This window comes from Oryx dammah, unplaced genomic scaffold (genome assembly GCF_014754425.2).
Source record: "Oryx dammah isolate SB20612 unplaced genomic scaffold, SCBI_Odam_1.1 HiC_scaffold_26, whole genome shotgun sequence".
Classification (NCBI taxonomy): Eukaryota; Metazoa; Chordata; class Mammalia; order Artiodactyla; family Bovidae; genus Oryx; species Oryx dammah.
In genome coordinates, this window is record NW_024070210.1 from 15,759,814 (window position 1) to 15,778,195 (window position 18,382).

At 41.6% G+C, this 18,382-nt stretch overlaps 1 protein-coding gene across 10 annotated transcripts in view; it reads right to left on the reverse strand.

The window, feature by feature from the left end:
- TTLL5 (tubulin tyrosine ligase like 5) overlaps positions 1-18,382 on the reverse strand; it is a 308,459-nt gene that overhangs the window by 52,024 nt on the left and 238,053 nt on the right. For all 10 annotated transcript variants that reach the window (XM_040226042.1, XM_040226046.1, XM_040226045.1 and 7 more), the window contains one exon: positions 465-547. In XM_040226042.1, coding sequence (XP_040081976.1) covers positions 465-547 — 83 coding nt within the window. The remainder of the gene's footprint in view (positions 1-464; positions 548-18,382) is intronic.

Here is an 18,382-nt window from a genome sequence, read left to right on the forward strand (position 1 = left end):
TATTAGCAGGCAGGACGCAGCCCGGACCACAGCTCCAGATCTGCACCCACGGATCAGCTCCCACAGGTCTCTCCACTTTCTGAGCCTCTGCTCACGTGGAGGGGACAAGGGTATACCTCACAGGGCTGCGGTGAGGATTTAATGTAAGATGCTAATACTACGTGTGGAAACACCACATAAACGGTAAAACATTGGCAAGTTTTTTCAAATATAGGCAATTTTTACTAAATGCTGCAAATCTGATAACACTCTGCCACACTGGGAAATTTCATCTACCCCAAACTAAGCACAGAAAAACCACTTCATCCTAAAATGTATCATCTGAAAGAAGAGAGCGACCACATGCCGATTTGCCAACACTTCAGAAGCCCGGGAAGCTTCTTTCTCTGAACGGGAGCTCTCCTCAGAGGCAGAGGAGAGAAGGGTGAGCCCGGTCCCTCCCCACTGCCCCCTCCCAGACTAACCTGTGGAGCTGGTGATGGGCACAAAGGCTGCAGAGTTGAGGCTGCTCTGGAGTCCGTTCAGCTGCCCTTCTGTGGAGGACCCTCTGAAACACAAGCAGCTTGGTTAGATCTGAAGACAGAAAGGCGAGGTCAACTACTGCCCTTCAGGGGCGCTGCCTCTTGCTTCTGGGGTTGCCCCCACCCCAGCTTCTTTTAAGACTTCTTTCAAGTACAGATGTCATCTTATCAGAAAGAACTTTCTTCTTCTGAAGTGTTATGTGTTTTAAAATTGATTGTCCATTTCTCCCCACTAGAACACAGCTTCCAGAAAACACAGGCTTGGATCATGACTGTGTCCCCCACCCCCCCACTATCACAATGCCTGCACCTAATAAGCACTCAACGGATTACTTGTTTACTGAATGAGTAAATTAAGTTTCTGGTATTGACTTAGATAAATCATAAGTAAAGACATAATAAAAAAATTTTTATGTGCAACAGTGGTTCTCAACGGGGGGAAAGAGTAGGGGTGGATTTAGCCCTCTATCCCCACCCTCCCAGCAAGGGACATTTGGTGATGCTGAGATATTTGTGGTTGTTACAACTGTGGGGCCTGCTGGCATCTAGTGGGCAGAGGCCAGGAATGGTGCTAAGCCTTTCCCACAGTGCCCCTGGAAAGTGCCCCCAAAGAATATTCTAGTCCAAGATGTCAGCTGTGCCAGGTTGAGAAACCACATATAGAGGTACCTTCCCTCACACCAAGTTTTGACAAGAGATAGGACAGAGTATTTTAGATTCTTCCAGCACAGGTTCCCCAGCTGCTTGCTTTAGAAATTCTTTCACTGGTCTGATGCCCTCCAGACTATGCCAGCTCCTCCTGCCTCAGGTTCTTACAGCTTTGTCATTCTTTCATTGCATTTACAAAAATTATATATTTTTTTCTTAAAAAATTTTTTTTCCTTGACTGCATCTCATGGCATGCGGAACTTCTGAAGGGTCAAACCTGCATGCCCTGCAGTGGAAGCATGAAGGCTTAACCACTGGACCACCAGGAAAGCCACTACCAAAACCTATGGGACTATGGGACTATGGGGTAGCTGTGAGCTTAACATCTGTCATCCTTGCTAGAATGTGAGCTCCATGAAGACAGAGATTGCTTCAGTCCTACTCACTATTATATACTTAAAATTTCTAGAAGTAATCTGACCCATTGGCCCACAAATACACTTATTTGTTGGGCCTGTCTACCTTGATTTCAGTTGACATGTAAAAATTTTACCTGGGAGAGTCAGTAAACACCCTCTTCCAACAACACGAGAGAAGACTCTACACATGGACATCACCAAATGGTCAATACCGAAACCAGATTGATTATATTCTTTGCAGCCGAAGATGCAGAAGCTCTATACAGTCAGCAAAAACAAGACCAGGAGCTGACTGTGGCTCAGATCACGAACTCCTTATTGCCAAATTCAGACTTAAGTTGAAGAGTGGGGAAAACCACTAGACCATTCAGGTATGACCTAAATCAAATCCCTTACGATTATACAGTGGAAGTGAGAAATAAGTTCAAGGGATTAGATTTGATAGACAGCACGCCTGAAGAACTATGGATGGAGGTTTGTGACACTGTACAGGAGGCAGCGATCAAGACCATCCCCAAGAAAAAGAAATGCAAAATGGCTGTCTGAGGAGGCCTTACAAATAGCTGAGAAAAGAAGAGAAGTGAAAGGTAAAGAAGATAAAGAAAGATACGTCCATTTGAATGCAGAGTTTCAAAGAATAGCAAGGAGAGATAAGAAAGCCTCCTTAAGTGATCAATGCAAAGAAATAGAGGGAAACAATAGAATGGGAGAGACTAGAGATCTCTTCAAGAAAATTAGAGATACCAAGGGAACATTTCATGCAAAGATGGGCACGATAAAGGACAGAAATGGTATGGATCTAACAGAAGCAGAAGATATTAAGAAGAGGAGGCAAGAATATACAGAAGAACTATACAAAAAAGATCTTCATACCCAGATAATCTTGATGGTGTGATCACTCATCTAGAACCAGACATCCTGGAGTGCAAAGTCAAGTGGGTCTTAGGAAGCATCAAAGCAGTAGAGGTGATGGAATTCCAATTGAGCTGTTTCAAATCCTAAAAGATGATGCTGTGAAAGTGCTGCATTCAATATGCCAGCAAATTTGGAAAACTCAGCAGTGGCCACAGGTCTGGAAAAGGTCAGTTTTCATTCCAATCCCAAAGAAAGGCAATGCCAAAGAATGCTCAAACTACCGCACAATTGCACTCATTTCACACGCTAGCAGACTAATGCTCAAAATTCTCCAAGCCAGGCTTCAACAGTACACGAACCAAGAACTTCCAGATGTGCAAGCTGGGTTTGGAAAAGGCAGAGGAACCAGAGATCAAATTGCCAACATCTGCTGGATCATACAGAAAGCAAGAGAATTCGAGAAAAAAATCTGCTCATTGACTATATTAATTAAAGCCTTGGACTGTGTGGATCACAACAAACTGGAAAATTCTGAAAGAGATGGGAATACCAGACCACCTGACCTGCCTCCTGAGAGATCTGTATGCAGGTCAAGAAGCAACAGTTAGAGCTGGATATGAAACAACAAACTGGTTCCAAATTGGGAAAGGAGTACATCAAGGCTGTATACTGTCACCCTGCTTATTTAACTTATATGCAGAGTACATCGTGTGAAATGCTGGGCTGGATGAAGCATAAGCTGGAATCAAGATTGCTGGGAGAAATATCAATAACCTCAGATATGCAGAGATACCACCCTTGTGGCAGAAAGCAAAGATGAATTAAAGAGCCTCTTGATGAAAACAAAATTAAAAGATGCTTACTCCTTGGAAGAAAAGTTATGACCAACCTAGATAGTATATTCAAAAGCAGAGACATTACTTTGCCAACTAAGGTCTATCTAGTCAAGGCTATGGTTTTTCCTGTGGTCATGTATGGATGTGAGAGTTGGACTGTGAAGAAGGCTGAGTGCCGAAGAATTGATGTGTTTGAACTGTGGTGTTGGAGAAGACTCTTGAGGGTCCCTTGCACTGCAAGGAGATCCAACCAGTCCATTCTGAAGGAGATCAGCTCTGGGATTTCTTTGGAAGGAATGATGCTAAAGCTGAAACTCCAGTACTTTGGCCACCTCATGCAAAGAGTTGACTCATTGGAAAAGACTCTGATGCTGGGAGAGATTGGGGGCAGGAGGAGAAGGGGATGACCCAGGATGAGATGGCTGGATGGCATCATGGACTTGATGGACGTGAGTCTGAGTGAACTCCGGGAGATGGTGATGGACAGGGAGGCCTGGCGTGCTGCGATTCATGGGGTCGCAAAAAGTCGGACATGACTGAGCGACTGAACTGAACTAACTGACTGATGAAAATGAAAGAGGAGAGTAAAAATGCTGCCTTAAAACTCAACATTCAGAAAACAAATATCATGACATCCAGTCTCATCACTTCATGGCAAATAGATGGGGAAACAGTGGAAACAGTGACAGACTTAATTTTGGGGGGCTCCAAAATCACTGCAGATCGTGATTGCAACCATGAAATTAAAAGACCCTTGTTAACCACACAGCTTTCCAGACCGTACCCTTGGAGATCCTGATTCAGTGGTCTGGGACAGACCTTAAGAACTTAGGTTTTTTTAAGAGCCCCCAAGGGCCTAGGTGATTGGTACCACCAGAGAAGTCAGGGAAACACGGACTGGTGGGCACAGAGCAAGGTGGTATAAGGAGCTCTGGGAGCGCCTGGTAGAGGCTTAGGTGCCAGGTGGTCCCGACAACCCCAATGGAGACAGGGCGCTTGAAGTCACACTCCAGGAGTGATGCAAGGATCGCGCTGTCTTACAGCCCTTCCCCTGTAGTGAGCTGCGACCTGGGCCCTGCCCACACCTTTCCACTTCTGAGGACAGGGGAACTATAGATGCAAGGAGGAGAGGAAGGAGCAGAGGGCTTTCCCTTCTCCCAAGCCTTAGCCTTGGAGACCCGCATCTGGAATGCTGGTGCATTTTATTTAAGTTCCTCATGGACTCCCCAAAGCCATCCAAAGCACCTGTAAGGCTGATACTTGCTCTTCTAGGTCCAAGTGAGAAACAAAAAGTTTAATTTAACCCCATGTCCAAGGAGCGGTGGCTGCGCGGGCACAGGAGGGCCAAGAGGAGCTACTCCATGTTCAAGGTCAGGAGGGGCGGCATGAGGAGATACCCCTCGTCCAAGGTAAGGAGCAGCGGCTGCGCTTTGCTGGAGCAGCCGTGAAGAGATACCCTATGTCCAAGGTAAGAGAAACCCAAGTAAGACAGTAAGTGTTGTGAGAGGGCATCAGAGGGCAGACACACTGAAACCATAATCACAGAAAACTGGTCAATCTAATCACACAGACCACAGCCTTGTCTAACTCAAAGAAACTAAGCCATGCCGTGTGGGGCCACCAAAGATGGGCGGGTCATGGTGGAGAGGTCTGACAGAATGTGGTCCACTGGAGAAGGGAATGGCAAGCCACTTCAGTATTGTTGCCTTGAGAACCCCATGAACAGTATGAAAAGGCAAAATGATAGGATACTGAAAGAGGAACTCCCTGGGTCGGTAGGTGCCCAATATGCTACAGGAGATCAGTGGAGAAATAACTCCAGAAAGAATGAAGGGATGGAGCCAAAGCAAAAACAATACCCAGTTGTGGATGTGACTGGTGATAGAAGCAAGGTCCAATGCTGTAAAGAGCAATATTGCATAGGAACCTGGAATGTCAGGTCCATGAATCAAGGCAAATTGGAAGTGGTCAAACAGGAGATGGCAAGAGTGAACGTCGACATTCTAGGAATCAGCAAACTAAAATGGACTGGAATGGGTGAATTTAACTCAGATGACCATTATATCTACTACTGCAGGCAGGAATCCCTCAGAAGAAATGGAGTAGCCATCAAGGCCAACAAAAGAGTCCGAAATGCAGTCCTTGGATGCAGTCTCAAAAACGACAGAATGATCTGTTCGTCTCCAAGGCAAACCATTCAATATCACGGTAATCCAAGTCTATGCCCCAACCAGGAACGCTGAAGAAGCTGAAGTTGAACGGTTCTATCAAGACCTCCAAGACCTTTTAGAACTAACACCCCAAAAAGATGTCCTTTTCATTATAGGGGACTGGACTGCAAAAGTAGGAAGTCAAGAAACGCCTGGGGTAACAGGCAGATTTGGCCTCAGAATGAACAGTATGAAAAGGCAAAAACATATGACACTGGTAGATAAACCCTCCAGGTGGGGAGGTGTCCAATACGCTACTGGGGTAAAGTGGATAGAAATTACTAATAGCTCCAGGAAGAACAAAGAGGCTGAGCCAAAGCAGAAATGACGCTCAGCTGTGGATGTGTCTGGTGGTAACAAGTAAAGTCCAGTGCTGTAAAGAACAATATTGCAGAGGAACCTGGAATGTTAGGTTCACGAATCAAGGTAAATTGCAAGTGGTCAAGCAGGAGACGGCAAGAGTGAACATCGACATCTTAGGAATCAGTGAACTAAAATGGACAGGAATGAGCGAATTTAATTCAAATGAACTATTATATCTACTACTGTGGGCAAGAATTCCTTAGAGAAATGGAGTAGCTCTCACAGTCAACAAAAGCATCCGAAATGCAGTACTTGGATGCAATCTCAGAAACAACAGAAGGTTCTCACTTCATTTCCAAGACAAACCTTTCAGCCTCACAGTAATCCACTATGTCCCAGCCTCTAATGCTGAATAAGCTGAAGTTGACCGGTTCTATGAAGACTTAGATCTTGAGCTCCTTATTGCAAAATTCAGGCTTAAATTGAAGGAAGTAGGGGAAAAAAGACCTAAACCAAATCCCTTATGATTATACAGTGGTGATGATGAATAGATTAAAGGGATTAGATCTGCCAGACAGAGAGCCTGAAGAACTATGGATGGAGGTTTGTACCACTGTACAAAAGGCAATGACCAAAATCATCTCGAAGAAAAAGAAAAGAATGAAAGGAGGTAAAGTGGTTGTCTGAACAGGCTTTATAGATATCTGAGAAAAGAAGAGAAAGGCAAGGAAGAAAGGGAAAGATATACCCAACTGAATGCAGAGTTCCAGAGAATAGCAAGGAGAGATAAGAAAGCCTTCTTAAGTGAACAATGCAAAGAAATAGAGGAAAACAACAGAATGGGAAAGAAAAGAAATCTTTTCAGGAAACCTGAATATATCAAGGGACATTTCATGCAAGGATGGGCATGATAAAGGACAGAAATGGTAAGGACCTAACAGAAGCAGAAGAGATTAAGAAGAGATGGCAAGAATATGCAGAAGAACAATACAAAAAAAGTCTTGATGACCCAGATTACCATAATGGTGTGGTCACTCCCCTAAAGTCAGACATCCTGGAGTGTGAAGTCAGTGGGCATGAGGAAGTAGCTAGTGGATGTAATGGAATTCCAGATGAATTATTTCAAATCCTAAAAGATGATGCTATTAAAATGCTGCACTCGATATATCAGCAAACTTAGAAAACTCAGCAGTGGCCACAGGACTGGAAAGGTCAGATTTCACTCCAATGCCAAAGAGGAGCAATGCCAAAGAATCTTCAAACTACTGTACAACTGTGCTCATTTCACATGCTGGGAAAGTAATGCTCAAATCCTTCAAGTTAGGCTTCAGCAGTACACGAACCAAGAAGTTCCAGATGGACAAGCTGGGTTTAGAAAAGGCAGAGGAACCAGAGATCAAATTGCCAACATTTGTTGGATCACATGGAAAGCAAGAGAATTCCAGAAAAACATCTACTTCTGTTTCACTGACTATGCTAAAGCCTTTGACTATGTGGACCACAACAAACTGTAGAAAATTCTTAAAGAGATGAGAATACCAGACCACCTTACTTGGCTCCTGAGAAACCTGTACAGGAGGTCCAGTTAGAGCTGGACATGGAACAACAGACTGGTTCTAAATTGGGGAAAGAGTATGCCAAGGCTGTTCTCCCTGCTTATTTACCTTCTATGCAGAGTACATCATACAAAATGCTGGGCTAGATGAATCACAAGCTGGAAGCAAGACTGCTGGGAGAAATGTCAGCAACCTGAGATATGCAGATGATACCTGTCTAATGGGAGAAAGTGAACAGGAACTGAAGAGCCTCTTGATGAGGGTGAAAGAGAAGAATGAAAAAGCTGGCTTAAAACTCAACATTCAAAAACTAAGATCATGGCATCCAGTCCCATATTTTCTTGGGTTCCAAAATCACTGCAGATGGTGGCTACAGCCATGAAATTAAAAGACACTTGCTCCTTTAAAGGAAAGCTATGACAAACATAAAGAGCATATTAAAAAGCAGAGGCATCACTTTGCTGACAGAGGTCAGCATAGCCAAAGCTACAGTCTTTCTAGTAGTCCTATGTGGATATGAGAGTTGGACCATAAAGAAGGCTGAGTGCTAAAGAATTGATGCTTTTAAACTGTGGTGTTGGAGAAGACTCTTGAGAGTCTCTTGGACCACAAGGAGATCAAACAAGTCAATCCTTAAGAAAATTAACCCTGAGTATTCATTGGAAGGACTGGTGCTGAAGCTGAAGCTCCAATACTTTGGCCATCTGATTAGAAGAGATGACTCATTGGGAAAGAGTCTGATGGAGAGAAAAGACTGAAGGCAAAAGGAGAAGGGGGCAGCAGAGGATGAGGTGGTTAGACAGCATCACCAACTCAATGGACATGATTTTGAGCAAACTCCAGGAGACATGAAAAGACAGGGAAGCCTGGTGTGCTGCAGTCCATGGGGGTCATAAAGAGTCAGACATAACTTAGGGACTGAACAACCACAGGAACTTGCATTTACTATGGGCCTATCTATATGAAGAAGCATTTAAAAATATGATTTATTTGGCTGTCATGTCCCAGTTATGGCATGTGGAATCTTTGCTGCAGCACGTGCACCCTAGATTACGGTAGCTGTGGATGTGGGCTTAGTTGCTCCACAACATGTGGATCTTCGTTCCCCACCAGGGATCCCATCCTGCATTTAAAGACAGATTTTTAACCACTGGATCACCAGGGAAGTCCCCTACATGAAGAAATATTAAGTTGGATGATTCACTGATTCAGTATGGATTATTAGCGCTAAACTGTAGAAGAATGACCATGAGATATTCAGAACCTGCAACTTAACAGCAATTTGCTATTAAAGTCAAAAGGCAATTGTTGGTAACTTTATGAGACAGAAATTAAAATCAGTCAAAATTACTTTCAACCTCTCTTTGGAAGACAGGTTTCATTTGAGACTGACAAGCAGTCTCAATAAATCTAACATAGGACTTCCCAATCTCCTGAGAAACCTGTATGTAGGTCAAGAAACAATGGTTAGAACTGGACATGGAACAACAGACTGGTTCAAAATTGAGAAAGGAGTACAACAAGGCTGTATATCGTCACCCTGTTAATTTAGCTTATATGCAGAGTACATCATGCAAAATGCTGGGCTGGATGAATCACAAAAGCTAGAGTTGAAACCGAGGAGAGTGTGAGGGATGACCGATTCTGCAGTGTTCCTCAACTGTTATTCCTGGAAATGGTGAAAGTTCTGGAGATGGAAGAAGAGTTAGACGTAGGCTTACTACAACCTCAGCTGTGGTAACTGGCCTAGTTCAGACCCTTCTCTGCAGATGAACTGTCTATAATTATCAAAAACCGCTGAAGGGCAGGATTCCTGATGAACTGAGCCACCTAAAAACTGAAATAAGATAGGTGCCTACGTTAGTAGCAATGATGAATTAGAAGAACCCTATTAATGGGGGACATCTCAACATAGAAAGGATCTTTTCTTGGGACATGTTCAAAGTTAGTACCTAAAGACTTTCCTCAAATATTAGATATATACTTCCCAACCCAGAATTCTACTCACTTGCTCCATTTCTTTTATTCTTTTTGCCTCTTCCATTTTCCTGAGGTCTAAGAAAGATTTCATACATTGGAGAAGGAAATGGCAGCCCACTCCAGTGTTCTTGCTTGGAGAATCCCAGGGACAGGGGAGCCTGGTGGGCTGCCATCTATGGGGTCGCACAGAGTCAGACACGACTGAAGTGATAGCAGCAGTAGCAAGAAAGATCCTGGCACTAAGGGGAACAGGCCTTTCAAAGATGTTGCTCAATAATACACTGCAAACAAACAGTATCTCTGTAAGTGGAAATATGTCTGCATTTATTATTTTGAGAGATTTCTTCTAAGGCAAGTCTCTACTTAGGGAATAGTGAAGTCGTTCTGTCGTCTCCGACTCTTTGCGACTCCAAGGACTGTAGCCTACCAGGCTCCTCAGTCCATGGAATTTTCCAGACAAGAATACTGGTGTGGATTGCCATTTCCTTCTCTAGGGGATCCTCCTGACCCAAGGATCGAACCCAGGTCTCTGCATTGCAGGCACACTCTTTACCCTCTGAGCCACCAGGGAAGCCCCTTTAGGGAATAGAAGATGATTAAATGGCTGGCTAGGAGTTCCACCACCATTAAGATCACACCATATAGCAGGCCTACACAACATGCCATCACCAAGGAGGGTTATAATGGGTAAAATCCCCATTATCCATTTTGCTGGTAAGGGTGAGTCCGTATTTCCTTTATTTGTGGTTTCCTCTCCCTGCCTCCAGCCATTATTTTGATCGGTGGAAACTTTTCCTGAAAGTGATATTCTTTCTTTAAGATCTGTTTTGATCGTTACTTCACAAGGTTGACTGTGGTCTGGTGCTATATTTCAAGACTTTCCACATCTCTAACACAGAGGTACTAGTTTTCTATTTCAATGGTTTAGTGAAAGTCTATCTTGGATACATGCCACCACATTAGGAATGACCTTTCCATAGAAGGAAGGACCCACAAAAGGAAAATGCTCAAGATTTTACAGAAAGTAGAGTTAGAAATGCTGATCTCGCCAGGGCTGTGGCAAACAGCTGTGGTGGCATTTATCAAGGTCCTGAAAAGAAACATCCTCAAACTTGATCAATTTTATAAAATACTGGTGACCACCACTTTCAATTCTCAAAGGACAGAAGAAATCTTGAAATGCAAATTAGGTTAAAGAATTGAATTCCACCCGCCCCCGACCCCCGCCAAAAGACTTCAACTTTGCTTAGCAAACATTTCTCACAGATTAATTACCTTCTAATTTACCATACAACATATCTATGTGCAGATAGGTGTATGTGTAATCCTGTCCAGGGATGATATACACATTTCACAAACAGATACTAACATTCCAATCCTTAGCAAATAACAATTAGAACATTATTGTTGTGAATCTGGTTCTAAAACCAATTCAAAAAACAGTTAGTAAAGTCAATTTGCGTACTATTGGTGCACAGAACACATTTTACAAATCCACTTTATTTCTTGTCACATTTCTTTTCATTTCTAACATTATTTATGTGTATCTTTTCACTTAAAAAATTATTAATCATTGCAGAGTTTTTGTTGACTGTTTCATTCATTGCTTCACCAAGTTTTTAATGAACACCTGATATGTGCCAGACACTGATTGAGGCACTGCTCTCCCACAAGCCAGGTTGTTCTAAGTGATTTCTGTATTTTTATTATTTGATTTTGGTTAATTTACTGTTGTTTCGTTTATAGCATTTCAAGTTAAATGACTAACTCATTGATTTTCAAGCTTTCCTACCTTTGGGATAAACGTATTTAAGGTTATAAGCTTACTTTAGGGTGCAGTTTTGACTGTCCCACAAATCTGATATGTCATACTTTCATGGCCATTCAGTTCTAATAATTATTATTTTTGTTATGATTACCTCTTTAATAACTGAGTATTATATACTCTTTTAGAAAACTTCTAAATACATGGGGCTTTAAAAAACTATTATTTCTAGATTAAGTATATTACAATTATAATTATAAATTATATATGTAATTCTTCTCAAGTGGCTCAGTGGTAAAGAATCCGCCTGCCAATGTAGAAGACGCGGGTTTGATACCTGGTCAGAGAAGATCCCCTGGAGAAGGAAATGGCAACCCACTCCAGTATTCTTGCCCGAGAACCCCACAGACAGAGAAGCCTGGTGGACTACAGTCCATGGGAGTTGCAAAAGAGTTGAACACGACTTAGCGACTGAACAGAGAGAGAGAGACAGAGAGATTATAAAGTGTGATACTGCTATTTTGAAATAGGTGGAGCCTTCACTTATGACACAGTATGTACTGAAATTTCATAAATATTCCACGTATACTTATTGTTTAAAATATTTATTTGGATGCACCAGGTCTTAGTTGCAGCACTTGCGATCTTCAGTCTTCATTGCAGCACGCAGACTCTTGGTGCAGCTTGTGGTGTCTAGTTCCCCGACCAGGGATTGAACCTGGGCTGCCTGCACCGGGAGCACGGAGTCTTAGCCGCTGGACCACCAGGGAAGTCCTCCACATGTACTTTAAAAGAATGTATATTATCCCCTTTGTGCCCAAGAGACGATGCACAGCTATTCATGCTTTTCCATGAGTAGTGACTCATAAGGGGGTGTTTGTAAAATTAACTTAGGGGACACAATCAGCATTTTTAAAAGTATTATGTGAAACTTTAACTTCATACATATATAGCTATTTTTACTGGGTTGCATATAAAATGTATTTTTAAATTATGAGTGGTTGTCAAAAAGATTAAAATCCTCAGAAATTTTTGAGTTACTTATCAGTTACCAATAGAAGTATATTTAAATAAATCACTCACTATGATAATTTGTGAATTTCTCTTATATAATTTGCTAGCTTTTTATTTATATTTTTTGATTTATACACTTTGAAGTTATGTTAAGTGCATACAAGTGCTTTTCTTTATCCCTACTAGTGCTTTTTGTTTAATTTCCTTTTACCTATGGCTATCCAAGGAATTTCAGAAACAACATCTACTTCTGCTTGATTGACTACTCAAAAGCCTTTGTCTGTGGATCACAACAAACTGTAGAAACTTTTTAAAGAGATGGGAATACCAGACCACCTTACCTGCCTCCTGAGAAACCTGTATGCGGGTCAAGAAGCAACAGTCAGAACCTTACATGGAACAACTGACAGGTACAAAATTGGGAAAGGAGTACGCCAAGGCTGTATACTGTTACCTTGTTTATTTAACTTAAATGCAGAGGACCTCATGTGAAATGCCATGCTGAATGAAGCACAAGCTGGAATCAAGGTCGCCAGGAGAAATATCAACAACCTGAGATATGCAGATGACACCAGTCTAATGGCAAAAAGCGAAGAGGAACTAAAGAGCCTCTTGATGAGGGTGAAAGAGAAGAGTGAAAAAGCTGGCTTAAAACTCAACATTCAAAAAACTATGATCATGCCTCTGGTCCCATCACTTCATGGCAAATAGAAGGGGAAAAAGTGGAAGCAGTGACAGATTTTATTTTCTTAGGCTCCAAAATCACAGTGGTGACTACAGCCATGAAATTAAAAGATGCTTGTTCTTTGGAAGGAAAGCCAACAAACCTAGATAGTATATTAAAAAGCAGAGACATCACTTTTCTGACAAAGGTCCACATAGTCAAAGCTATGGTTTTTCCAGTAGTCATATATGTATGTGAGATCATAAAGACCATAAAGAAGGCTGAGTGCCGAAGAATTGATGCTTTTGAATTGTGCTGGAGAAGACTCTTGAGGGTCCCTTGGACTACCAAGAGATCAAACCAGTCCATCTTAAAGGAAATCAGCCCTGAACAGTCATCGGAAGGACTGATGCTTAAGCGGAAGCTCTAGTGCTTTGGACATCTGATTTGAAGAGATGACTCATTGGAAAAGATCCTGATGCTAGGAAAGATTGAGTGCCAAAGGAGAAGGCAGCGGGAGAGGATGAGATGATTAGATAGCATCACTGACTAAATGGACATGAATTTGAGCAAACTCCAGGAGATAGTGGAGGACAGGGAGGCCTGGCGTGCTGCAGTCCACGGGGTCGCAAAGCTGGACAGACTTGGCAACTGAACCACAACAGACTAGTTATCCTTCCAATTAGTACTGCATGGTTTATCTTTTACCCAATCTTTTACCTTCCTGAGATTTGCCTTTCGATACGTCTTTTAAGCAGCCTATAACTGAATGTTTTAAAAAACCGAATTAGATAATCTAGCTTTTAATAGAAGAGTATAATCTGTTAACATTTATTAGGATTACTCATGTGTTTTATTTTATCTTAGTTTTAATTTTCCACTTATTATCTTTTTCCTTTGCTTTTTTCCCATTTCATGCCTCCCACTGGATTCATAAAGTTTCTACATTCCCTTCTCTCCCGCTCTGTTGGTTTGAAAGCAGCAGACTGTATATCTATTACTTAGCTACTATTTTCTAAGAAAGTCTAAAGCTATTCAGTATTTCCATCTTGCCCTTGAACTTGACAGATGTTTTCACACATTTACTGTCCACAGAATACTCTTGTCCTTGAATCCTGTTGTTGTCATAAACGTGTTTAATCCTTTTAAGAAAACCAACAATTATTTTTATAGTCGTTAATGTGTACAGACATTTTATACAGTTTTTGCACTTCATTGTTTCACACTATTCTGTGTTCACATTTATCTTCACTAATTTTTTCAGTGAGGGCCATGGGTATACTCTTAGACTTCGAATATCTCAAATTATTATTTTTTGCCTTCTTTCTTGAATGATAATTCAGCTATATATAGAATTCTGGACTGGAAGTTACTTTACCTCAACACTTTAAAGCTATTAGCTCTTGTCTTCTGCCACTTATTACTTCTGAAGAGAAGGTTGCTGCTATTCTCTTTTTCTTTGTAGATAAAAGTAGGTTTCTTTCAGGTAATACATTTAGACTCCCCATTTATGCTTGATGGTCTGCACTTTCTATGCAGACACACTATGATGGTTGCAAAGAATGGTGCAAAGAATGATTTTTTTAGGTGAGGACTTATATCTTTAGCTGAGAATTCTGTTACTATTTTTTAAAGTATTGCTTGTTCACCTATCCTTTGGCTCTCTCTTCTGATTCTCCTATTAGAGTCACATGTCATATTCCACAAGATATGGCTAGATACATGAGCGAATATGTCTCACCATTCAAAATATTAATTTCACCTGTAAGGAGTTCATGGTTCAGTTTTGATTCTGCAGGCAATCTTTCTTAATATTAGATTTACTCCTGTGCTCTAGAGTTCTGGTTTGCAGGCTCATTTTGAATAGGCATCGCTTTCCCCCTGTGTCTCTACTTGTTCTTCCCTCCCTGTTGGAAGACTTCACAGTTGCCTCCACCCAGTCCCCCTGGCTCCAGTCTAGAACCAGCCTTTACAGTGGTATTATGGTGCCTTTGCCACAGAGATGAATAGAAATTCAGAAGGTATTTCATTATCTTTCTAACTCGGTAGGCTCATGGCCTCGTTGAAAGATGGAGCCTCAGCCGGTGGGTCCATGGCAGCTTTATCAGTCTCCCTGTAGGAGAGCCCACAGCATTCTTTAGCTCAGGATTTTCCAAGTTTGGTATACTGACATTTTGGACTGGATAATTCTTCACTATGGGAAACTGTCCTACGCTTCGCAGGATGCCTTTTTTAGTTTATTTTGTACCACCGCTAGACTCTACTCATTACAGTAGCAACACCCCTCCCCCAACTCACAACCAATGATTCCAACACTGCCAAATGCCCTCTGGGGGCAGTATCATCTCCAACTGAAAAAATCGCTCTTTTGTTTTCTATGAACGAGTCTCTCCTCTTGGGTAGGGCACTCTCTGGCCCCAATATGCCACGGGAGCTGAGGTCCAGGCTGCCACTGCCTGCTTCCACAGCAGGGCTCACAAAGCTTGTTGCTTCAGCCTCATTCACTGATTGCTATTTGTTGCAAAGTACACTTTAGGGCCATGGAGATGCTCCCCTTGTTTATTTCTTCTTTAAGCTGTTTATCTATCACTGCTGTGTTTGAAGCAGAGGGGGAATACTAAGCATAAACTTATGGAGCCAACTTGACTGGAAGTCAGCAAGTCAAAATTTAATCTTTTGTTTTGTTTGAAACTAAGCCTTCACCTTCAATAGTCATCAGAGTTATTAGTGTTCAGGAAATCAGAATGTGTGTGAATTTCCATAGCCTGGTTAGCTAGAGCCATCATACTTACGAACATCAGTTTAGTAACAACAAAAATGAGATTTAACAGGGAATAGTAACAGCAGCAGAAATTACAAACCACACCAACCAGCATGCAACGGATACTTACTATATGTCAGGGAAACACATGATCTCCTTTAATCCTAAGAACAACTCCATGATGTAGATAATATTTTACAGATAACAAAACAGAAGCTTAGAGATATCCCTAAATAACAGTCATTTAAGTGAAGGAGCCAGGATTCAAATCGAATTTCAAATCTTGGGCTATTAGCAGTTGTACTCCACAGCCTCCCATACTCTACATGGTCTAAATAATTAATGAAGAGATCTTTGTTACTTAGCGGTCCCTGATGCAAAATACTAATTCGCCACTATCTGCACCTTCACCACCGCCTCCTCCACTACCATTTCCTGAGAACTTATCAGAATATATGTTCTGTCAGGGGCTGGGGTCCGAACTTCTCTCTCCTCCCTCACAATCGATCTTCACAAATACAGGGCTCATGTCTGTCTTGTCCACCGGTGTTATCACCAACGTCCAGAGCAACGGATAGCAACGGACACTCAATATTGACATGATAAAAGGACAAAGACAAGACATCTGTCCCTAATACAAAGCAGAACACACAGGAAAAGGAAAAATAAGACAAGGACGCAGATGGTAGAGCCAGCTGAGGAGTTGACAATGGGGCAGTTGGTCAAGCTACATCAAGGTGATAAACTAGAACCTGATCTTGAATAAAAGGCAGGACTTCGACTCAAGATGGAGAAGGGCATTCTGTGCAGGGGGCATGACATGGGCAGGTAGGAACAATTAATGGAGCCAAGTAGACTAGAGACAGGATGGAGAATATACTGCAGAGGGCTTCAATGTCCAGAGTAAGGACTCTCAACTTTATCTTGCAGGCAACTGAAAGCCTCCAGAGAGTTCAGAAAAAAGGCTCAAAGAACTACTTTAGAGACAATATTTTAAAATTGCTTCCTAGGCCTATGCACGTACCCTATTTCCTGAAGTACCTATTTGGATAGTTTAAAAACTTCTACCGTGTTCTACTTGGGTTTTCTTTTTATTCAAGAACCAATTTTGAGAGGTCACATTTTTCAAAATATTATCTTTCATCCAGTTTTAAAAATTTAGTAGCATATAATTATGTGCAGTGTTCTGATTTTTCCATCTCCCCTGTATCTACATTTTTAAACTTTTAATTCTCTTATCTTTCTGGCAGAACTGTGTGAAAATTATTTTCTGCTTCCCTGTCCCCCTACCCTAAACTAAAAAATGTTTTGGGTTTAGCTAATTTTGCCGCTTGTTTTTCAGTTTATATTGCTTTCTTCTTGATTTCCTTTGATCTGTTTTTCTTAGCTTTGTTTTATTGACCCTTTTCTAGCTTTTAGAGACGGAAGCTTAGTTCAGGTATGACAAATATGTGGCTTGCATAGTCACTACTCTCAACATCAGACATTACTAATCTATCACAGCACTCTTTCTTGCTGAGCTCAGAGAAGTCCTCATAATTCTCTTTAACATGACACTGCTGTAATGAGTTGAGACCAGTTTATTGGTTGAAGCTAATTTGACATTTGTATCCTGATTAATTCCTTTACAATCTTTCCGTATTTAACACTGAAAATAATTATGAGTGTAGCTTTGAGTACACTGTTGCCTACATTTCAAACATAAGTTTGATATATATAATTCATTTTTTATCTTTAAACGTTATTTCAGCTTTATTGACTTGACAAAATTATAAGTTATTCAAAGTACATTGAGGTGATTTGGCATATATATTGCAGAAGGATTCCCCCTATCTAGTTATTTAACACGTGCACCACCTCACGCAGGGCTTCCCAGGTGGTGCTAGTGGTAAGAACCTGTCTGCCAGTGCAGAAGACATAAGAGACGTGGGTTTGATCCCTGGGTCGGGAAGATTCCCTAGAGGAGAGCATGACAACCTGCTCCAGTATTCCTGCCTGGAGAATCCCGTGGACAGAGGAGCCTGGTGGGCTACAGTCCATAGGGTTCCAAAGATTCGGACATGACTGAAGTGACTTAGTACACACACATCACCTCACATATTTATCTTTTTCTTTCTCTTTCTCCTCCTTCATTTTGGTGAGAACATTTAAGTTCTACTCTCTTGGAAAACTTCAGTTATACAATACAGTGCTGTCAACTATAGTCACCATATATTATATTAGATCCTCAGATTTTGTTTTTACTTACTTATAGCTGGAAGTTGGTACCCTTTTACCAACCTCTCCCTATTTCCCCCTACCCTAGCTCCTGGCAACAACTTTTCTTTGTTTCTATAAGTTTGTTTGTTTTTTTTTCATTGCACATGTAAGTGATATGTGTTTGTGTGTTTCAGTCACTCCCTCATGTCCGATTCTTTGCGACCCCATGGACTCTAGCCTGGCAGGCTCCTTTGTCCTTGGAATTCTCCAGGCAAGAATACTGGAATGGGTAGTCATTTCCTTCTCTGGGGATCTTCCTGACCCAGGGATCGAACCCAGGTCTCCTGCATTGCAAGCAGACTCTTTACTGTCTGAGCCACCAGGGAACCGTGCAATGTTTGTCTTTCTCTGTCTGGCTTATTTCTCTAGCATAATGCCTTAAAGGTCCACTTTATTTCACTTGGTATAATGTCCTCGAGGTCCATCTATGTTGTTAAAAATAGCAGGATTTACTTCTTTCTCATGGTTGAATACTATTCCATTACATACATATATACTACATCTTCTTTGACACTTTGATTGTTTCCATATCTTGGCTATTGTGAATCAGGCTGCAATGAACATGGGAGGGCAAATATCTTTTCAACATCC